Source organism: Juglans microcarpa x Juglans regia, chromosome 2D (genome assembly GCF_004785595.1).
Source record: "Juglans microcarpa x Juglans regia isolate MS1-56 chromosome 2D, Jm3101_v1.0, whole genome shotgun sequence".
Classification (NCBI taxonomy): domain Eukaryota; kingdom Viridiplantae; phylum Streptophyta; class Magnoliopsida; order Fagales; family Juglandaceae; genus Juglans; species Juglans microcarpa x Juglans regia.
In genome coordinates, this window is record NC_054596.1 from 29,422,766 (window position 1) to 29,444,904 (window position 22,139).

At 33.2% G+C, this 22,139-nt stretch overlaps 1 protein-coding gene and 1 long non-coding RNA gene across 2 annotated transcripts; both read left to right on the forward strand.

The window, feature by feature from the left end:
* Positions 1–1,591: 1,591 nt before the first annotated feature.
* On the forward strand, positions 1,592–2,635 carry LOC121248047. The gene is made up of 2 exons (XR_005937389.1): positions 1,592–2,184; positions 2,234–2,635. It is a non-coding gene; the product is annotated as an uncharacterized LOC121248047 (long non-coding RNA).
* Positions 2,636–6,263: 3,628 nt separating this feature from the next.
* On the forward strand, positions 6,264–14,313 carry LOC121250215 (citrate synthase, glyoxysomal). Its single transcript, XM_041149240.1, has 13 exons — positions 6,264–6,657; positions 7,282–7,462; positions 8,435–8,520; positions 9,559–9,663; positions 10,538–10,600; positions 10,817–10,926; positions 11,261–11,380; positions 11,456–11,531; positions 11,739–11,812; positions 11,920–12,040; positions 12,542–12,639; positions 12,744–12,867; positions 13,895–14,313. Exons 1-13 carry the CDS (start codon positions 6,403–6,405, stop codon positions 14,024–14,026), a joined length of 1,545 nt encoding a protein of 514 aa, XP_041005174.1. The 5' UTR covers positions 6,264–6,402; the 3' UTR covers positions 14,027–14,313.
* The last annotated feature ends 7,826 nt before the right edge of the window (positions 14,314–22,139 follow it).

Genomic DNA, 22,139 nt, shown 5'->3' on the forward strand with positions numbered 1-22,139 from the left:
TGAATTCGTGCTAATCCAAAGGTTGCCGTTAAGTTGTGTGGGTTGAACATGCGGAGAGGTAACCGTATTTCATCCTTTAAGCCACTTAGAAGACAACTCAACTTATGGTGTTTGGAAAGACCCCTTACTCGATTTGACAGCGCCTCAAAGCTGGCCTTATAAGTTGCCACCGTAGTGACTTGCTTTAACCTCGTTAAGGTCTCTATAGGATCGTCATACGCAGTTGGTCCAAAATGAACCAACATAGCCCGCACCAAAGTCTCCCAACTCACAAACTGGGCTGTGTCTACGGCCTCTTGGTACCACACCAAGGCATCCTCCTCCATGTGATATGAGGCTAGCAATAGCTTTTGGGCAGGAGTGGTTTGATGGTATTTGAAGTATTGGGAAGCCTTAAATACCCATACTGATGGGTTTTCACCAGTAAAATGAGGAAAGTCTAAACGAATACCTCTTATGTTAGTCCCCCTTTGCGGCCCATGCTCATTATCTTGCTGGTTTTGCAGGTCACGTGCCATGTTCCCCTGGTGAGCCACCAAAGTTCGAACCATTTTAGTGAACTGGTACAGCCTCTCATCAATGGTGCTGAAATGTTTTTGGGTTTCTTGATGGTTTTCCTCTGGGGCATCAAGCTGTTGCTGCATTTGTTTGGATCAAGTAGCATCCACCATGGTTGAAGCTTAATGGTTTTTGGAATTTATGGGCAATTGGGAATGGTGTTTGGCTGTGTGTATGGGTAGAATTTATGGGGAATGGTTTGTATTGTGGAATTGGATGTAAATCTGTTTGGCTGGTTTGATTTATCTTTGGATGATGGAAAATGGTTATGGATGAGGGTGTGGAAGGTGACTATGGCAGGATCGGTGCTCATATACCACTTGTTAAAACCCTATGTAATTATCCCTGTATTTTACTGTACTGCAGTGGATTCCGTAGAACAAGAAGAATGCTGGAATGCACTAAGAACCGAATGCACTACAGATGTTTGATAAAATGGAAATGAGACAATCAGAATGGTGAAAGGGCTGAATTCATTCATGAAACACGTTGAAACTATTGGAGGAAGTCCCTTCCTCCACTATAAACGTACTACTATGAAAATGGCCTTACAATCCGGAATGGTCCTTGCCTAGGTCCTCCCTTGCCCATAACACCGAATCTGTAACAAACTCTCCCAGGTAAGGCTACAATGACCCACCTGGTATGACAGACAGCACGCAGCGTTTTGGTTTGTGCCAACCAAAACGCTGTGTATAGCTTTAGAGATAAAAGGTTCATTACAACCTGGAACACAAAAGGAACCTACTAATTCGTACGCACCATTTTAGCTTGTGAATGCCAAAATAGTGTGTTTTAACAACTGAAACATAAAACTGAAACATAAAAAACTGAAACATAAATTCTAATAAACGGAATGCACCGTTTTGACTTATACATGCCAAAACGCTGCGTCTGAGTCTCTCTTCACGACGTCGTCCCACTTGATTCACTTCACTTCAACTTACTTTGTAGCACTTCACTTCACTTCTGCACATGTTGTCTTCCAGTCAACCCTAAGCTTCTTCTCTTCACTCGGCATCATAACACATGACCCCCTGACCATCCCTCCCATCGCCTACCGTGAACCTCGATGCCGTGATCCCGTGACCCTCTCTCCATTCACTCATCGCCCCTCAATGTTGTGAACCTCATGGTCGTGTAAAGATATAGAAACCCACCCATTGCAGCTAGATGCCATGAATCGGAATTGGTAAAATGTCAATACTCAAAGTAGAACAAATATTGTTTATTATCGTTGCTTTGACAATTGATTTGAGAAATTTAATAGACTTGTAATAGAAAGCAATGAACGCAAAAGGAAGAAATACATAAATTTAGGCATAAATTATATAACAAGCAATGTTGGGCATGCCTGCTCTTTATATCTATATCAACTTAGATTGATTACTTGTGCTTTATACAATTTCATCTTTTAACATCATAATTTATGCTTGAAACTTTTGTATTTCATCCTTTTGCATGCATTGCTTTCTGTTACAAGTCTGATCAATTTCTCAATTTGATTGTCCAAGCAACGATAATAAACAACATTTGTTATAGTTTTACTATTGACAAAATGTCGTGGCTATTGACTAAATTACCTATTTCGATTCACGGCGTCGAGCATCAATGTAGCAGCGATGGGTGGGTTTTTGTAGCTTTGCACCGCCTCGAGGTTTATGGCCTTGAGGAGCGATGGGTGAATGGAGAAAGGGTCACAGGGTCACAACATTAAAGTTCACGACAGGCAATGGGAGAGATGGCCAGAGGGTCACGATGTCGAGGTTGGTCGATGGGAGAGAGGGTTAGGGGTTGGGTTAGTGGTCATGGTCGATGGGAGGAAAGGTCAGGAGTCACGAGCATTGGGAGATGCATAAATGGCTTGAACCGGAATGAGAGTCTGTTTACTGCGGTCCCATAATTAGAAACCATGGGTGGCTACGTGGCAAGACACCAAAGAAGAGTGTTATTTGACACCAAGTCCGGTCACAATATTTAAGTGATGTTCGGATAGTGAGTTGAGATGAAATGTGTTAAGATGAAAGTTGAATAAAATATTGTTAGAATATTATTTTAAAATATTATTATCGTTCTGGAATTTGAAAAAGTTGAATTGTTTATTATATTCTGTGTAGGAATTTGAAAAATTATAATAATTAGATGAAATGAGTTGAGATGATTTGAACGCAAACCTTACTAAATCAATAATCCATCATATCATAACATGTGTTGAAACTAGGGGTGTAAGGAGTTCAGTGTAGACAGTAAAAATTGATCGGACCAGACCGACTGGTCTGACTGAAAAAATTCGATCCGATTCCGGAATCTATAAATTTTGGATCGGATTGGACGGAACTCCTATATATATTTTAAAATATTTTTAATAATTTAATATATTATTTTTTATAATAATTATATAAGTAAATTATGTAATTTATTATCATTGACCATATAAAATATTTTTTTATGAGTTAGTTACATAATTCACATTAATGATTCACTTAATTTTAAATTAATAATTTAAATAAATTTTTTTATTAATTTTTTTTAAAAAAATAAAAAATAATTAAACTGGACCAATTGAACTAAACGGAATCAATAGCTATCGAACCAATCCAACCATTACAAATGTTCGATCTGGTCCCCTCCGAAGGACGAGAGACCGAAATTCATCACCTCCATACCAGCCCATCTACACCCCAAGTGGAAACATCGGTTGCATCATCTCCGAGTCTCCACAATTGTTGTTGAGAATCCCGAGAAGTAGCTTTATCGTTTTTTGTCACGATCTTCAAGAAGATAAATCCGAACGCCATACGCTATATAAGTCATTAATCCTATCCGCTTTATGTTGAAAACTTAATCTCGAAATCATTCCGTAAACAAGTTCTATACGCAACTCTTGCTTCATCAATAGTTCATTTGCATATTGTTTTTTCTGAAAACCAAGTTGTTTCTCAAAAAGCGAAAAAAAAAAAAAATCACGTTTTAAGAGTTTATTCTTGTTTCTTTGTGGCTAAGGTTTTACAATCTATTTCATAGTCCGCTCGGTACTCATTCAGTTAAACTCAAATCGAATTCAATTCATAAAAAATAAAAGTTCATTCTTGAATACAGATACCCGCTCAATTTGTAAATAACACATACCCGATAAAAGTCGACTCGACTCGACTGAATTAAGACTCATTAATGCTCACTCGTTTATGCTCGAGTCGATTCGTTAGCTCGAATCGACTAAAACTCATTCATATATTGATAAATATATATATATACCTATGTATATATACATATATATATATATATTAGCTAATAATATAAGCATACCACTTTTATAATTAAATATATGAATAAATCTTCACAACCTCCTAACGCTCCACACTCTACATTTTTTTAATTTTTATTATTTTTTTCTTTTATCAAATATTTATTATATGAAGAATGAATAGAAAATTTGAAATAATTTTAAAAAAATAAACTCAAAAAAAATTTAAAAAATATTAAAAAATTTAAAAATTTAAAAAATTGTGGAGTGTGGTGGAGGTTGTGTAGCAAAACTCTAAATATATAATATGTAATCTAATTACTTATGTCTATATAGTGAATATACTTCATAGGTATATTTTATAATTTGTATAATAATTAGTCGATAAAATTTAATAATTTCATATACTAGTATGTGTGAACTATATATAAAATAGATATATGCTATCATATTAAGTGTATATATTAATAATATATACACGCATATAATATATTGTTATTTTGGATAAATATTAATTATTTATAATTTTTTTAAAATTTTATAATTCAATAGAGTTCTACTTGTTAGTTGTATAAATTCAATATTAGATTTTTTATTTTTTTATTTTATTTATTAATTATTAAATCTTATTCAAAAAATAAAAAAATAAACAATTCGAGCACGAGTTCGACTCGACTCGAACTCGTTTGTGGGACGAGCTCGAATTGAGAGTTAAGCTTATCGAGTCGAGCTCGAACACAGAATAAAAAAGAAATCTCGAACTCGAGCTCGAGCTCAAGCTCAAGTATTTTGAGTCGAGCCGAGCTCGACAAGCTAAAGCTCAGCTCGGCTCGACTCGATTACAGCCCTATTTGTGGCAAAACATATATAGGTTGCCACACCCTTAAGTTAAGACAACATAAAAAAATCTAAACATTATTTGATTAAACTTTTGCAATCTTTGATTTGGAATGGCGAGCTTAATGATATGGTACTCTTTTTTTTGTTTTTTGTTTTTTTACTATAAATATATATTTTTAATAGGTTATTCTTAAATGCTTTGAGAAGTTATTTTTCCCTTAAAAGAATGCCACTCGTCATATTTTTAATATATTCTAAATTGTCTTTAAATATAAAATGATTGAAAAAATATTTATTAATATCGATAAGAGAAATGAAATTTATAATTCTAAAGTGTATAAATCTCGCACATTACTTCTAACAAAAAGTTGATAAATTTAAGACCTACGTGAAAAAATTATTTTTTTAATGATAACTATTTTTTTTAAAAGAAGTGCGCTAGACTTACACACATTGAAACTGTATTTAACATTATTCATAAATAACAACTATTTTTCTTTATAGAGATTATATTTTAATGAAAACTTTAGTATATTCACAAATGTGTCAAAAGACTCAAAACACGAATTTTTGATTTGATAAATCGTAAATCCTTTTTTGGGAATTTTCTTTTTCTCTCTATCCTTTACTTTTTTTTTTTTTTTGGTTAATGGGCGAGGTAATGGATTTAGTGAAGCATTTATTTAATTCATTTATGATTTGATTCAACTTTTTTCAACTTTTTTATTGAAGAGAGAGAATTTAAATTTTTGAGTTAAAGAGAAAAATATCCTTCTTACTTTTATCTATATTAGGCTGTGTTTAGATGTTAAACTGAATTGAGTTGGAAGATAAAATATTATTAGAATATTATTTTTTAATATTATTATTATTTTAAAATTTAAAAATGTTGAATTGTTTATTATATTTTATGTTGAAATTTAAAAAAATTATAATAATAAATTGAGATGAATTGAGAGGAGTTGATGATCCAATCGTACCGTAAGAAATAATGGAAAAATCACGTATTCTTATGTGATAAAAAGTTATAAAAATTAAAAACAAAATAAAATGAAAAATTAAATTAATAAAAAAATAAAACTACAAAAAATGAAAAATAATATAAATTACTAATATAGAAGTTTTTCTTAAAAAAATATATTTACAAGCTAGTGTCGGCATGAGCGAGATAACGTGGTTATATATGTATTTATATATATATATATTTATATTTATATTTATATATATATATATATGGGGAGGAGATTTTATCTTTGATTTTTTTTAGTGAGAAATTAAAATGTTACCAATTAATCTAAAAGATCTTAATCGAGATAACGTGATTTAATTTATAAAGTAATTTGATGAAAAACATATATATATATATATATATATATATAAAATAATACTATTATGCCTCCTTAATTTATCTCTTATTTTGACTGCTTAATAATTTAATTTATTTTCTTAATAGATAAATAGGCGACTATTAGTATATTTATATTTTTTAAAAATGTTTAAATATATTTAAAAAATAATTAAAAAAAATATTACACTGAATGGACACATGTAGGCAAAGTAGCACCATACACACACACACATATATATATATATATATATATATATATATATAATATATTATGCCTGTGTTCACCTCACAGATGTTAAAAAGTTCGAATTGTGTTGCTGGGTCTTCGTTGTTCGTATAGCCACCCTTCACGATCCCAAAAGATTCAGGCGAAAGGTAAACACAGAGAGAGAGAGAGAGAGAGAGAGAGGAAATGTCGAGCGTGAGAGAGTTATCCGTGGAGGTGGCGCGGGGCCGCTTAGCCGTTCTCACTGCGCACCTTTTCTCGTCAACTGACCTCATCGATGTCGCGCCAGCTCTTGAGCCCCACTGCCTCTCCGCTCAGACCTCGGCCCCTCCACCCGGCAACCTCCGAGGCTCGCTCACCATCGTCGATGAGAGGACTGGGAAGAAGTACCAGGTCCCCGTCTCTGAGGAAGGAACCGTCAAAGCAACTGATCTCAAGAAGGTATATTTATGTACATATATCTACATAAAGCGTTTTTTTCTCACTTGATTGCTGAATTGTGTTTGTTTTGGGTTTAGTTATCTGGGTATTGTTTGTCTATATATATTTTTTTTTGTTAAAGTTTGTCTTTTTGGTGAGTGATGGCTGTTTATAGACTGGGTTTTTGTGCCTGGCGAGATATTATAAAACAGCAAAGAAAACAAGAAAAAAAAAAAGATGTTGGGATTGGGTTTTCAATTATTAATTACGCGGGTTAGTAATTTAAGCTTTCAGTAATTAGCATGTGGGGCTTCACGTGAGTTTGTTCTGATTTGGGTTCGATCTAAGCGTTCTAATGTTTGTGTTTTTGGTTGGTAGTTATCATGTGCGGTCTTTTTAGCTGTTGAGAAAATGTAGAGTAAGATCAGATATGCTTTTTTCCCCCACCTTTTCCATCTGTGACTCATTTTATTTTTAATCTTAAGGTAAAATGATAAAATGTGAATTTTTTTGGCTATTGGATCTTTATATGTTTGTTTGTTATTTCTGTTGGCATTGTACTTTTTCTGTATTGATGGGTAACATCGGGTGAGCTGATTTCTTAATTCCATTTTACTTGACCTTGTGGAATTTCTCTTCATACAGATTACAGCTATAAAGAATGACAAGGGGCTCAAACTTTATGATCCGGGCTATCTGAACACAGCTCCTGTCCGGTCGTCGATTTGTTATATTGATGGTGATGAGGGTATCCTTAGGTATAGAGGCTACCCAATTGAAGAGTTGGCAGAAAGTAGCACGTTTTTGGAAGTGGCGTATCTCTTAAGTAAGTTCACTGGAAAATTTCCAAAATGTGGTAGTCTCTGATAACAAACAGTCATGATAAATTATCATGACATTAATAGTTTGCTAGAGCTGTTCTTTTTTTTTTTTTTTTTTTTTTTGTGAAAAACAATTCCTTAGGAAACCCATCCTTGATTGCATAGGGTAAAAAAGAAAAGAGAGATTATTGAGCAGATTCAACTTCAATTTGAATTCTGAACGGTGCAGAACCCATCAGCAGAGTACACTGGGCATCCAGAAATGAAATATAGTTTAGGTGCATTGGACATTTAAGACCTGGTCACTTTTTACTTTTATTTTTTATTGAAAGTGAGTCGCAGGTTGATTGAGAAAAAGTGGTAGAGAAAGTGGGTTTTAACCGATATGATGGTTTAGAAGTACACCTAGCTAAGGAAGGTTGATTGCTTTACTCTCTCTCTTGCAGTACTGTCTCTATAAGCATTATCTCTTTAGTATAATCTGTCATGTTCCTAAATTAGCATAAACTTTCATCTTCCTAACAAAAATATTCCATTACCTTCATATGCAATTGATATTCTGTGCATGCTCAGAGGAAAGTGTGTTACAGTTATTAATTATACTGGAGAAACCCTAGGGGTTGGTTAAAGTGGTAAGGGCCTTGTTTATGGGGTATGGCTCAAGGTCTAAGGTTTGACTCCTAGGTACAAAAAACTTCTATGAGCCACGTCCTATCTATGAAAAGCTAGTGATTTACTCAATACGTGTTATGTGGGCGCATTACATGGGTCTGGAGTTGAGTAAAATACATGTTGCAATTGCAGGGCTTCCAGGGTTCCTTATCAATAATAAAAAAAAAAAATACCAGAGAATTTCCAACAAAAAAAATTATTATTATTTATAACATAATTTTGTTGCTTCTTCAAAAACTTTCATATACCATACTTGTATTCAATTATTAAATGGTCATCTGAATTAATTTGCTTTCTTCTTTCAGTGTATGGGAATTTGCCTTCTGGAAGTCAGCTAGCAGACTGGGAGTTTGCCATTTCTCAGCATTCAGCTGTACCACAGGGAATTCTGGTCTGATATTTTTTCTCAGTATACCTAGTTTTGGAATATATATGTTACTTGTCTCAATGCGATTGAGCTTGTTCTGCAGAAGTACTCTTATGGCATGAAGGAAATATGTACTTTCTATATATATATATGTATATATGTATATATAAATTGCATATCATTGGAAAAGTGGACATTGGTGTATATGTTTTCAAAAAATTAATCATCTGACTTCATGGTTTTGGTAATACTTTTAAGTACTTGTATGCAGTCGAAGTGATTTAGTCACAACCATCTCTAGAAAGATGGAAATGATACTTTCGTTAGCAGACAACTTGGAATATGTCTGTTTTAGTCAAGACTAACTTACCAATCTTGCATATGTGAATAGACACTGCTAATGAAAGGACATGATAAAATATCGTTTTTGTTTCTATTATTCAAATCATGGAAATCAATGCCCCACTTAATCTGTTGCTCCCATATCCATTTTCTGATTTGCTTAGATAAACCATGAACAAACATTATACGGTCACGTGATTAGCATGGCCTAAATATCACATTATTTTATGCTCCAAGAATTTTAATGTTTCTTATATTGATGATGTGTCATGGCATGGGTTGAGCATAAAACATGTCTGTCTGTGAAGGATAATAAGAAACATCTACTTATAAGAAAAAAAGAAAAAGGATAATAAGAAACATCTTTGTGGACATATGATTTTCACCACCCTAGTTTCCTAGATGGCATTCAGAAAAGCAATATAATTAGGAAAATTGTACTTATTTTCGAAGATGTGATTTAACCCCAAGGTTTGGTTTTGGTAGTAAACATAATTTTCTGAATGTGTGCTATCTAGCTAAATGATTTAAATCTGTAATGAAAGCTCTTTATCCTAGGAAATCCAATTATTTAAAGGGCTTTTGTGATAGAATGGATAGGCTGAATTTTATCTTGAACATCAAGAAAAAACTACATCTCGCTTGAATGGTTTTCTACTTTTTTTAAGCACCAACTTTCATTTTTGACAGGAGGTATCCTTCTTTAAATTTGTTTTATAGGACATTATACAGGCAATGCCTCATGATGCACACCCAATGGGTGTACTTGTCAGTGCAATGAGTGCTCTTTCAGTCTTCCATCCTGATGCCAATCCTGCCCTTAGAGTAAGTTTGATAATTTGAGTTTGAGGCAGTTTCATATTTGCCTTTATATGTAGGCATTGGTATCTTACAAGTATGATGTTTAACAATACAGGTACCCTATGTTGTTGCACATTTTTTATGTTTTCTATCAGTTATGTTCTTTAAAGGGAAAACTTGTGAAAAGTTCTTCCACCTTCCATTTTTGTCCACATCAACTCTAGGAATTACTCCAATTTAAAAACTTTGGATTGAGAAAATTTTTTGAGAGAAGTTTTTATTGGGGTTTTAAAAAGTGGCGGGGCTCACTGAAATATGTTTGGATGGAGAAAGGTTTTTTAAGAGAGGTTTGTGAGTTATTTATTTCTAGTTTTTTGAAAGTTACTTTTGGTTTTTACTTGTTATGGAAATCAAGGTGAAATGTTTTGATGACTGAGATTGTTTGGTATAAAGATGTTTGGATTGAGAGTAGGAAACTTTTGAGAAACTTTTGGTTCCCAAACTTGACCCTGAAAATCTATCTTGATAAATGGACGAATTTGAAGTTATTCCTGGATTCTGGGTTGATGTAGTTTCTGCTGTAGCAAACAAACTGACATCGTGATTTACTTCATTGACAGATCCTGTTGTTTAAACGTTCTTGTTATGTGAGGAGTGTTATTACTCAGAATATGAATAAGTTGCACCCCCTTATCCCTGCTGATTTGGAAAAATATTGCTGCGGCAATTACTAAAAGACAATTCTTTTTTTCTGTTTTTAATTAATAAACAGCCTTGCTAGGACCAAAAAAAAGAGTAACAAATGATAGCCTGAGTTGTGGCAGTCACTTTTAAAAACTTATTGTCTCAGTTTCCTTGAACTTGTTGACGTTTCTCATTATTATTTTTGTTTATAAAGGGCCAAGATCTTTATCAGTCGAAACAAGTGAGAGACAAACAAATAGCACGCATTCTCGGGAAGGTTTGCTTATTCAATTTATTCTTCTCTCTTATTTTTGCCTTGCAAATGTTGTTCAATAATTATCAATGCTGACATGCTTGGTTTTTGAAACTTATGTAAGCTTTTCCTGTTAAAGTTTTGTTAGCACAGCTGCTGCTGCTATAGGCTTGCAGTGAACAACTGATTTTGTTCCAACTGATTTAAGTAAAATCAATATTCTTTTTTTTTTGGTTGCAGGCACCAACCATAGCAGCAGCAGCTTATTTGAGGATGGCAGGAAGGCCTCCAGTTCTCCCATCCAGCAACCTTTCTTATGCAGAGAATTTCTTATACATGCTAGATTCATTGTATATAGCATCTTTCGATCTCAATGATATTGTGGATAACATACTTATTCTCTTTCTAACATGATAACTTTTACTTCTGATGTTATTTCAGTACTGGCCTCTTAAGAGGTTTTCTTTCACCTATCCAAAAAAAACTTGTTCTCTAAAAGGCCAGTACTGATGCGTTGAGTTTTGATCATTACATCCTCTTTCCAATAAATATGAATTTATTCTATTGTTCTTCGGAATGGGACAGATGGAATCTTGTTTTTTTCAACATGGTTTTTATTATTTTCAAGATTTTGATTTTTGTCTCATCTAACCTGATTAATATTTTCTTCCTACAAACTTGCAGAGGCAATAGGTCGTATAAACCCAACCCTCGACTAGCTAGAGTTTTAGATATTCTCTTCATACTGCATGCAGAGCATGAAATGAATTGCTCCACGGCTGCTGCTCGACATCTAGCATCAAGGTAGATAGCTTGAAACCCGACCAAATTAAATTAACCTTAAACTTTTTGTTCACATAGCTGGCTCTGTCTCTGCAGTGGAGTTGATGTATACACTGCTCTTGCTGGGGCTGTTGGTGCACTGTATGGTCCTCTTCACGGTGGAGCTAATGAGGTATACAGTGTATCAACATTTTACTTTCAGTCTTTTTCCACACTTGAGAGGTCCTAGTACTGTAATTTAACACCTCCATGGCAGCATAAATATTTGATATTTAATATGGTTTAGGTCTTTGATTCTATCTTTTCCTGAAATGTTATGCTCAAACTATGTTTTGCGTCACTGGTAAGTAAGCTTTTCCCATTATCTTGTATATTGTAGGCTGTGCTTAAGATGCTGAGTGAGATTGGAACTGTTGAAAACATTCCGGAGTTCATTGAGGGTGTGAAGAACAGGTAATTATTTTGTGACATTCATTGCTTAACTTTGTAACAGGCAATAATGGCCTTCTTGCATGAAATTATACATTTATTTTGGTAAATTATACACTTCATTTCTCCAGGAAGCGTAAGATGTCGGGTTTTGGACATCGTGTATACAAAAACTATGATCCAAGAGCAAAGGTGATAAAGAAACTGGCAGAGGAAGTATTCTCCATTGTTGGCCGGGATCCTCTAATTGAGGTGTTATCTTTTTATTTTTCCCAACACTATGTTCTCTCTCTTCATGGAGGACAGAATGTGTCCTCTGTTGTTTGTTCAAGTTCCTTCTGTTTTCCTGAGCCCTGGCACAGTTCTGATAATAAAGATGATTAACAAATTATGAGCACTGGCACATTTCTGACATCATAGTCAATTACAAAAGTAGATGATTCTTTAAGGGAGAACTGAATGAGAAAGATAAACCTATTTTATAACTCAATGGAACGGAAAAAATCTTATGACTCTGCAAGGTATCAACTCTGATGGCATAAGTTGTGAAAACACTTATTATTTAAATTGATGAGAGAATAAACTCTGTGGTAGCATAAACTTTATTGTTCTAGGCATACGTGGGTCCCATTCTCTTCCAGTTCACTTTTGATGTTTTTCCATATAGTTTCACATCTTAATAGCATGCCACTGCACTAGGATTTCTTGAATAAGACCATCTGAACTCATCTTTTATCTTTATGCCATTTGTAGGTTGCTGTTGCTTTGGAGAAGGCTGCACTATCTGATGAATATTTTGTTAAGAGGAAACTATATCCAAATGTTGATTTCTATTCTGGTTTAATATACAGGTACACTAAAATTTAACAGATTTCAATGCTTATCCATCACTAGATGGATAACTTTGATTTTTCTCTGAGCACATAACTGGTATGAATCAATTCTTATTGATCAGGGCAATGGGATTTCCGACAGAGTTCTTCCCTGTTTTATTTGCAATCCCACGAATGGCTGGGTATTTGACACACTGGAGAGAGTCCCTGGATGATCCTGATACAAAGATAATGAGACCTCAGCAGGTTATTTCCTCTGTAGTGATTTTTTTTTTCCTTTAATTTTCTTCACTGTTTTTATATTTTTGTGATAAATTTTTATCCTCTGGCAGAACAAAATGATTGTCTTGCTTTCTTGTATAAAACTTTTTCTTAGAGCAATCTTAGTCATTCTAAATTTTGTCATCCATAATTACTTATGCTGATGACATTTTAAGTTGTTTCATATGTCTATCACTTAAATGGAAACTACTTAAAATATGCCACATCAGCAAGTGTGATTGTGGATGGAAAACTTTAGGATGAAGAATAACATTTCCCCTTTTTTTTTTTTTTTTTTTTTTTAAGTTGTAGATTTGATTTATAATTTTTTTAATCATATAGTGGATTGTATATAAGATAATGTTAGATACCATTGGACACTCTTTCTTTTGGTCATCTACTGGATGAATGATTTTTTTGCCCTTTTAAGTACAAGGAGCTGTAAATCCATGGGTTGCACATTCTGTTGAATTAAGCTGTTTAAAATTTCTCCTCAGCATTTATGGTTGCGGCTTTTAAGGTTTTTTTTTTTATTCCGTCCTATCTTTTAGTGTCTGTTTGGGATTGTTGTAGGTAATAGAGCATTTCATTATAGAGCTTTATTGAAAAGTGCAAGCGGTTTAGCGCACCAAACAGCGTACCGACGTTGATATGACTTTTTTTTTTTTTTAAAGAAAAAAGAAAGGAAAATTTTGAGAGAAGAATAAGACCAAATTTTGAGAGAAGAATAAGGTCTTCTGTCTCACGAAAATCATTTCTGTCTCAATTCGTACTTTTTCATTAAATGGATGCCTTACATGTCAGCATCGGTGCGCGTTTTGATGTGCAAACTCGCTTGTAAGAAACTTTTCCTATCTATAAAAGAGCTTTTAGATGGTTAGAAGTACTTTTTAAGCTTCAAACTCAAAACTAAACGGGCACGAACTTGGGGGGGGGACGCGTTTGAAGAATCTCATTATATTTCCTGATGTTCTTACTGTTTACTCATTTCCGTGATTGTCTGATAATGCAGGTTTATACTGGGGTATGGCTGCGGCATTATATGCCACTCAATGAACGGATGGCATTGACAGAGACAGACAGGCTTGGTCAGGTTTCTGTTTCAAATGCCTCGAGACGGCGGTTGGCTGGATCTGAGGTTTAGGCAAGGCTTGTTCCAGAATTCGCATGCCGAAAGAATAACATTTCTACCACATCTATTTACAAGCAGGAATAAATGTCTTTCTTTGCAGATCATATGCCTACAAGTAGAAGTGGAATGCTTTGTGGGTTATGGTTTAGGCATTGTATTACAGCACAAATAAGAACGGTGTATGTTGTGGTATTGCGAAACTTAGTGACATGATTCTTCTTCTTAATTTCAAATTTCCCAAGTGACAGCCTGGAAAGTCATCAGAGCATCTTTATCAATGAATTCTAGATGTTTTGGCATTGCTTGGTTTATGGCTCCTTTAGGTCTCGTTTGTTTTCACAACTATTCTCATCTCATCTAATCATTATAACTTTTTTAAATTTCTATACAAAATAAAATAAACAATTCAACTTAGATCAAATACAAAATTAGTATTTGGATTCATTGTCATTACAAATTGAGATTGTAGTTTTCAACTTTTGCAATATTTTTTAATTGAACAAAATTTTATTGAGAATATGAGAGCTTTAATTCATCCATGGACCACTCAATTTTCAAAGAACAAAGAACGATGCTAGTATGTTTCTTTATTTTGCTCCCTCATTTTGGCTACTTATGCATTTAATTGTTTTTAAAATTTTTTTTATATTTATTGATTAAGAAGTGACTATTAGTATATTGATATTTTTTTTTTTATATTTTTTTAAAATGTTTAAAGATGTTAAAAAAATATGAATAAAGAAAATGAAAAAAATTAATAAAGTAAATTTTGCCTAAGGAGTATGCTTTGCGGTCACTGCTGGGCGGCATTCTAGCATAACTCATTTTCAAAACCTCCTTTGTTTATCTACCTCTAAACACATGGTTGACAGTATAATTGCAATATGTGAATTAGCCTAAAGGTCTTTTCAAGATGCTAAGAGAACGATGATTCTTCTTGCCATTATCGAAGCTAGACTAACTCTAGCAAATAAGTTGGTCCATGGGGTTGTAAATCTGAGATTGAAATAGTAGAAGTCCCACTCTTTTGTACCATTGATACTTGAGAATCTTTAAAAGTGCTCACAATTAGTTTTCAATTGGCAAACATGTGGCATTAGTAATTTAGTATTAATCCATGCTAACGATTTAATTGCAAAATCTTAAAAATACCTAACTTTCTGTTAGTTTTTTAAAAAGAAATTAACGGAGTTCTTTCTATTCTAAGTGACCAATGTTCTATTACTGATTTTGTATTTAATTCAAAAAGTTTAATAAAGAAAATATATGCTCTAATATAAAAAGAGCATTGTTTTCTAACTTCACTTTTTTTTTTTTTTTTTCATTGAGAACGACGGTCTACTGCTTTTTCTATTTGGAGAACGATGACCAATGGACAAGCACACATCCATAGGAAAGCCTCGCCATTGTTGTAGCTCTACCCCTTCATTTTCATTTCTCTCTATTTTGAGCATCGCAACACGAATGCATCAAGCCATTGTCGAGACCAAAAGCCACACTACCATCGCTCTAGGTTTTGTATTTCTATTTCTTTTTGTTGTCATCCCAATATCTCTTTCACTCACTTTCACCTGTTATAATCTACAATGACATGCTTTTAATTTTGTTTGTTTGGAATAATTTCTAAAAGAGCATGAATGAAATTTCTAAGATGAGCGATATGAAACAATGAGCATGGTAGAATTATTTTTTTCATATTCAATGGCTAAACTCACTGAACTACTACTTTATTTGAATCTTACAAGTTACAACACTATGGATTTAAATCCATAAAGTTATTTTTTTGTTTTTTTGTTTTGGTAAATGTTTTCGATCTCTCTACTCTGTTTACCAAGTTCCGACTGTTTTTTAACATCCCAATTGAACTATTGACATTATTTGTTTATTTGATGAAAGTTGTAAATAATAGTTCTATTAGTAAAAAAACTATCATTTTAATATGTTTATTAGTAGGAATTTACAAGTTTCTTGTCTTGGGTATCTATCTAATGGATAGCCTTTCGTAAAAGAAATTCTCTAGTCATTTTTACTTGGATGTCCAATCTTGCAAATAGAAGTTCTCCCGCAAGTGATAGGACTGAGCAAAAATCCGACTCGAAGTTTTTTTTAGTTGGAAAGTGACTCCAACTTTGCCCTTTGACTCCGATATTATACATATTTTATAAAAATATGTATTTCTCTATACATTAATCATAGAAATTTTTTATAACTATATCTTATAAGTTAGTTAAATTGAATACTATATTAGCATGAACTAATTATTATAAAATAATATATTTATATTATAATATATATAGACTAAATTGACTAATAGTAGTTTAGTATATGTAAACATCATACTATTACAATATTACTACCATGTAATACTAATGTATAATAACATGTAATCCTAATGAATAAACACTAATCTATAAATTTATAATAACATGTAATAGTAATGTATAATAACATGTAATAGTAATGTATAATAACACTAGTATAATAACATTAAACATATAATACTAAGTCTAGTATATAATTAAATTTGAAACTAATATAATAATATGTAATACTTTAGTACAACAATATGTAATTAAATACAATAGTACAACTCTATAATACTAATAGGAATAAGTTAGAAATTAGTATAAAACATTATAATGAGTTAATAACATGTAATACAATAGTATAATAACATGTAATTAGACACTAGTTAAACAATAATTGTTAATAATAAATACTAACAATTAAAATTAAGTGATAAAAGAATTATAAAAACCATAAATAAAAAACTTATGGTTACAATTGATTTAGGGTTTAGGTTAGGCCTTTAGGGTTTGAATTAGGGTTTAGAAAAAAAAAAAAAAAAAAAAAAACCCAACAACCCAGCCCACAGTCCACGTAAAATGGTGTCCTTTTTATATGGTAAAATGGCATCGTTTTACATAGTAACCTAAAACCCTAGGCCCCTAAGGGTTCCCCCCTCCCGAATTCTTCTTCTGATTTCTGTTCTCTTTTCTAAGTTCTAACCCTAGGCGCACGACTTCCCCCCTCGGACGGCCTCTCTCTGTCTTCTGGAGACCCTGTAAGCCCCCCCCTCTCTCTCTCTCTCTCTCTCTTCTATTTTTTATTTTCTCTTTAAAAATTTCAAGGTCTTGAGGCTAACGAAGCTACAAGAATTAACAAGGCACTGAAAAATTCCGTGTTGTGCCATCACGGTATCAAAGTGAGTTTCGTGAAATTTTGTGAATCTGTGACACTATGTGTTGATTTGATTTCGAAGTGTAACTGAAAAATGGATTGATCTATTTCGTTATGCTTTGTGAATCTGTGTAGATGGGGGTAGATGCTTTGTGAATCTGTGTAGAATCTAAATGGGTATATGCTTTGTGAATCTTGAAAATGGGTAGATGCTTTTTGTGAATTAGGTTGTGATATGGTTTTGTAATTTGGTTTTGTAATGGGTAGATGGATAGATATTTTTCTCAACACGTCTTTATGATTCACAAATTTCAACATGCATCATATTTTGGGGCTGTGTTTTTGTCAATGTGTATAATTTGTGAATCTGTTGGCTTTTATGTGGTCCCAATAGAAAATGATTTATGCATTAGATTTAACTTTCTCTACTTAACTTGCTTATCTTAAAAGATTTAAAGATATCGAATTCTAGGGTTTACCCATCACCTGATTTGGTTGTGAATATGTGTAATTTTGTGTAATTCTGGGTAGATGCCTTTCATAGATACATGAATCTGTAATTTGGTTGTAATTCTGGATAATTTTGTGAGTCTGTAATCTGGTTGTAATCTGGTTACTCCCATTTTAAGCCATTACTTTGTTTGTGAATCTGTAATGTGGTTATTATAAAATTCCAGTTAATATATGTGGTGTTTTTGGGGCTATTTTTGTGGGGGTGTCGTGAATGATAAACCTAAACATGTGGGGCTATTTTAGTGATTTACAATCATTAAAAAACTCCAATTTGAGTTAATATTTGAGCTAATATTTCTTATTTGTGTTTTTGGGGCTTGTAAATGTAAAAGTGGTTGGCTAGGATTAGATGACTAGGACGATAGAGATTTATTTAAGTTGGGAGATTGGATGAATGTAAATATTTTATCTTTATCTAAGAACATTTAATTTGAATTAAACAGTTATTAAATAATATCTCAGATAAGTCATAAGAGTGTGTATCCAAAGTTCAAGGAATCTGAAATTATCTAGTTGAATGAAAACTATATCTGATGAGAAGACTTAGCACCAGGTGTCAACAAACGCATCAGCAGACTTGTTCTCAACAGAGTCCTCTCGTCAGCAGATTCCTACTGCACTTGAAATTCCTAACAGACTCAGTCCATTAGCAAAATCCTACTACAGATCAAATACTGGGCATATTATTTAATTGACGTCTGAGGGTTGTATCTTTTGATCAATTAATCTTGAGAGAGCTTGTAGATCTAAGAGAGATTCAAGAGCTTGAGTGTGAGAAATTTTCTAGTGTTTTTCTCTTTCTCTCTTCGAGTGCGTGCTTACTCCGTATTGGAGTTAAAGTGATCAAGTTCAGCCGCTGAAATTTCACGGGGGAAGTCAATAGTTTGAAAATTGCCAGAGGTTCTGGCTACTGTTGCGGTAAAAGACAAATGAGTCATTTGTTTGGTCAAATAAGATAGTCAAGTTACAAAGGTTTTGTAATTGAGATTTACTTGTAATTGATTTTCAAATAATAAAGTTGACTTTCCTGGGTTTGTCTACCCCGTAGGGTTTTACCTTTGAAGAGTTCTTCAAATGATTTCTTTTCATAATCAAAATTGGTGTTACGCACTTTATTCATTCTATGTATTTGATTATTTATCAAATTATCACATAATGTACGACTAACCAATTTGTTGAGTAAATTGCTAGATATTTTCGTTGCATTACAATACAGGGACATTTGGGTAATTTCAATTGGCATCAGATAGTGGGTCACTCATTCAAGTGTGATCCATGTCTCCCTGCAGATCATGTCGTCATCGTTATATATCCCACCACACTTTGATGGAGAAAACTATGCTTATTGAAAAGTTTGTATGAGGGCTTTCCTCAAGTCATTGGATGAGCGTGTTTGGCATGTAGTTGAGCAAGGATGGACTAAGCCCGAGACTGCTATTGATGCATGGACAAGAGATGAGATTAACAACTGTAATTGGAATAGCAAGGGACTTAGTGCTATCTTTATGGCAGTTTCTCCTGAAGAATTTAAGAGAATTTCCATGTGTGAGGTGGCCAAAAAAGCTTGGGATATCTTGGAGGTCACACATGAAGGAACCAAAATTGTAAAAAATTCTAAATTGCAAGTACTAATCTCAAAGTTTGAGGAAATGAAAATGCTGGAAGATGAAAACTTTAATGATTTTTATGCAAAACTTAATGATATTGTAAATTTCAGGTTCAATCTAGACGAGAAGGTGGAAGATTTAAGAGTTGTGAGGAAGATCCTAAGATCTCTACCTGAAAGGTTTTGCCCAAAGGTGACTGCTATAGGAGAAAGTAAGGACTTTGATGCAATCAAGGTTAAAGAACTAGTAGGTTCTCTACAAACGTATGAGTCCTCTCTTCCTCAAACTAGAAAAGGTAACTCCATTGCTTTCAAAACTGTGAAAGAAGATCGAGATAATTTTTCTGATAAAGAAAATCTAAAAGATGAGGATATCGATCTCATAGTAAGAAAATTCAGAAAATTCTTATTTAACAAGAGAACAAATAGAAAGAAAAAGAGAGGTAAGGAATTTCCTGCTAAAAAGAGTGATTCTGAAAAATAGAAGAAGATAAATCTGCGCAAAATGATAAAGTTAAGTGCTATGAATACTCAGGTTATGGCCACATAAGAATTGAGTGTCCAAACTTTAAAAGAAAGAATGGAAAATCTCTTAACGTCACACTTAGTGATTGTTTTGATTTTGAAAATTTCAGTTCATCAACTGAGGATGAAACTTCATTTATAGCTTTTTCTGCTGTTGTTAATGAATTTTTTGATGTTGATCTAACCAAATCTGAAAGTGACAATGATGATAGTGATTCGGAGGTTGCTTTAGTTGTGGCTAATCATGAGCTAAGTTTATAAGAAGCCTATAATGATTTATGTGAAGAGCTGGTGAAGCTGAAAAAATTAAATAAGAAGCTGTATAAAAAGCTCACAACTGTGGAAAATGAGAAGAGTAACCTATCCAAGGCACTAAAGATATCTGAAACTGAAGTATCAAGGTTACATGTTCAACGAGGAGTACTTGAGAAGGAGTTGAAAAAGATTCAAGAATGTAGAGAAAAAAAATGTAACTCAGAAACTTGACGAGATGTTGAGTTGTCACACGGGTTTTGGGTACATGATTTCCCATGGTATGGAATTTGAAGGCTCATCATCTGCTGCCACTTCGTCAAAATGTATCATTTTTGTTAAAGGAAGTCAAGATGAGGAAACAACAAAGAAGGTCGTGCCTAAAACTCATGTTTCAAGAGGCTCACACGATAGATCAATGACAAAGAAGCCCAACCAAGGTAAGTCTGAAGGTAAGTTTACTCCTACTTGTCATTTTTATGGTATGCTTAGTCATATAAGGCCACACTGCTTTAATTAAAGAAAAGTGCAAGAAAAAGAAGGAAAAAGAAAAATTACAAGGAAGGAAAAGAATTTAGAAAATAAGGTTGAAGAGTTGAGTCATCAAATAAGTTCCAAAAGCCTTAAGCTTGGTGAACTAGCATAATTTTGTCTTCTCAACAAAGGAAAAAGTGTGCAAAGTGATATGGATAAGTCAAAACTTAAAGCAAAATGGGTGGTCAAAAAAAATAGTGAGTGGACCTTGCCAAGAAATAAAGCTCTTGGTGTGTGTGATATCAAGTGAGAGGCACCTTATGTTATTGTATTAGTCTAGGACATGCATTTTGGTTTGTTTTGTTTTATGTTTCTGTTTTTCAGTTTAAAATACATTTTTTTTTTCTGGTTTGTTTTAAGTTTATTTTTTAAGGAAAGTGCATACTTAGTGTGTCAAGGTTTGAGCACTTGAGCTTTCACGTAGTAAATTCTTGACCTTATGCATCTTTCTATTTTGTGCAGTCAACTTTGAGCTTGCTAACCCTATGAGTCATCTTGACAAAGTTCATTTTCAAGCACTGTGAGGAATAAGGGTGTAAAACGGTCGGTCTGGACCGGAGAAACCGACCGGACCGGACCGAAAAAATGCATGGTCGGTTTCAGTCAATAAGTAGGGAAAGTTTGGTCTTCGGTCTGGTCTCGGGGTGGAGATTTCTTGGACCGTACTGACCGAATAAAAAAAAATATTATATATATATATATTATTTATATAATAATTGTACAATTAACAATATAAAATTTTAAATATGTTATTAATACTTGTTAATAACTAATATATAATAATCAATTAGTTAATTGTATAGTAATTATATAAATTAATAATGTAATTTTCATCTAATTTATTATTATTGACCATATAAAATATTTTTTATTGAGTTTGTTACATAATCCACATTAATAAGTCACTTAATTTAATTTAGTATTTTAAATAAATTTTTTTTATTAATTGATTTAAAAAAAAAAATTAGGCTGGACCGAATGGATTGACCGGACCAGACCGAACCGATAACTACCAGTCTGGTTCGGTCTCTATAAGGGTGTTTGGTCCGGTCCAGTCCGGAAAAATGATGGACCAAAAATATTCGGTCCATCGCCAGGCCGAATCGGACCGGATCAGATTGACCATTTTACACCCCTAGTGAGGATCTTATAGTTATGCTTATTATAATTATATTCCATATTTATTATTGAGATACTCACTATAGAGGGAGTCCATACCTTAAATTGATTAATACTAGTTGAACCTAGTACTAAAAGTAAGAGATCTCCCATTGTCGAACATAGATGATTGATCCATATAGAAAAAGCCAGTATTTAATCATTGTGGAAAAAGACAAACACTCTACATGGATCTGTCTCTTAAATCCTTACAGAAAAAATCATTGCTCTAATCATTGCGGAAAAAGATGAGCAATAAAAATGGATATATCAAAGGGTTGTGCAAACATGTATTTGGAGGAGATATTCTTTCAAGTATCTAAGCCCTATCATAAAATTTGACTTTTAATGTAAGAA

What these genes read in the sequence shown, in the direction of transcription:
- LOC121250215 (XM_041149240.1), top strand. Translation starts at nt 6,403, where the DNA reads ATGTCGAGCGTGAGAGAGTTATCCGTGGAGGTGGCGCGGGGCCGCTTA. An exon ending in ATTGAGGGTGTGAAGAACAG is followed by an intron (nt 11,813 to 11,919) that starts GTAATTATTTTG and finishes TCATTTCTCCAG; the next exon opens with GAAGCGTAAGATGTCGGGTT. An exon ending in TATTCTGGTTTAATATACAG is followed by an intron (nt 12,640 to 12,743) that starts GTACACTAAAAT and finishes CTTATTGATCAG; the next exon opens with GGCAATGGGATTTCCGACAG.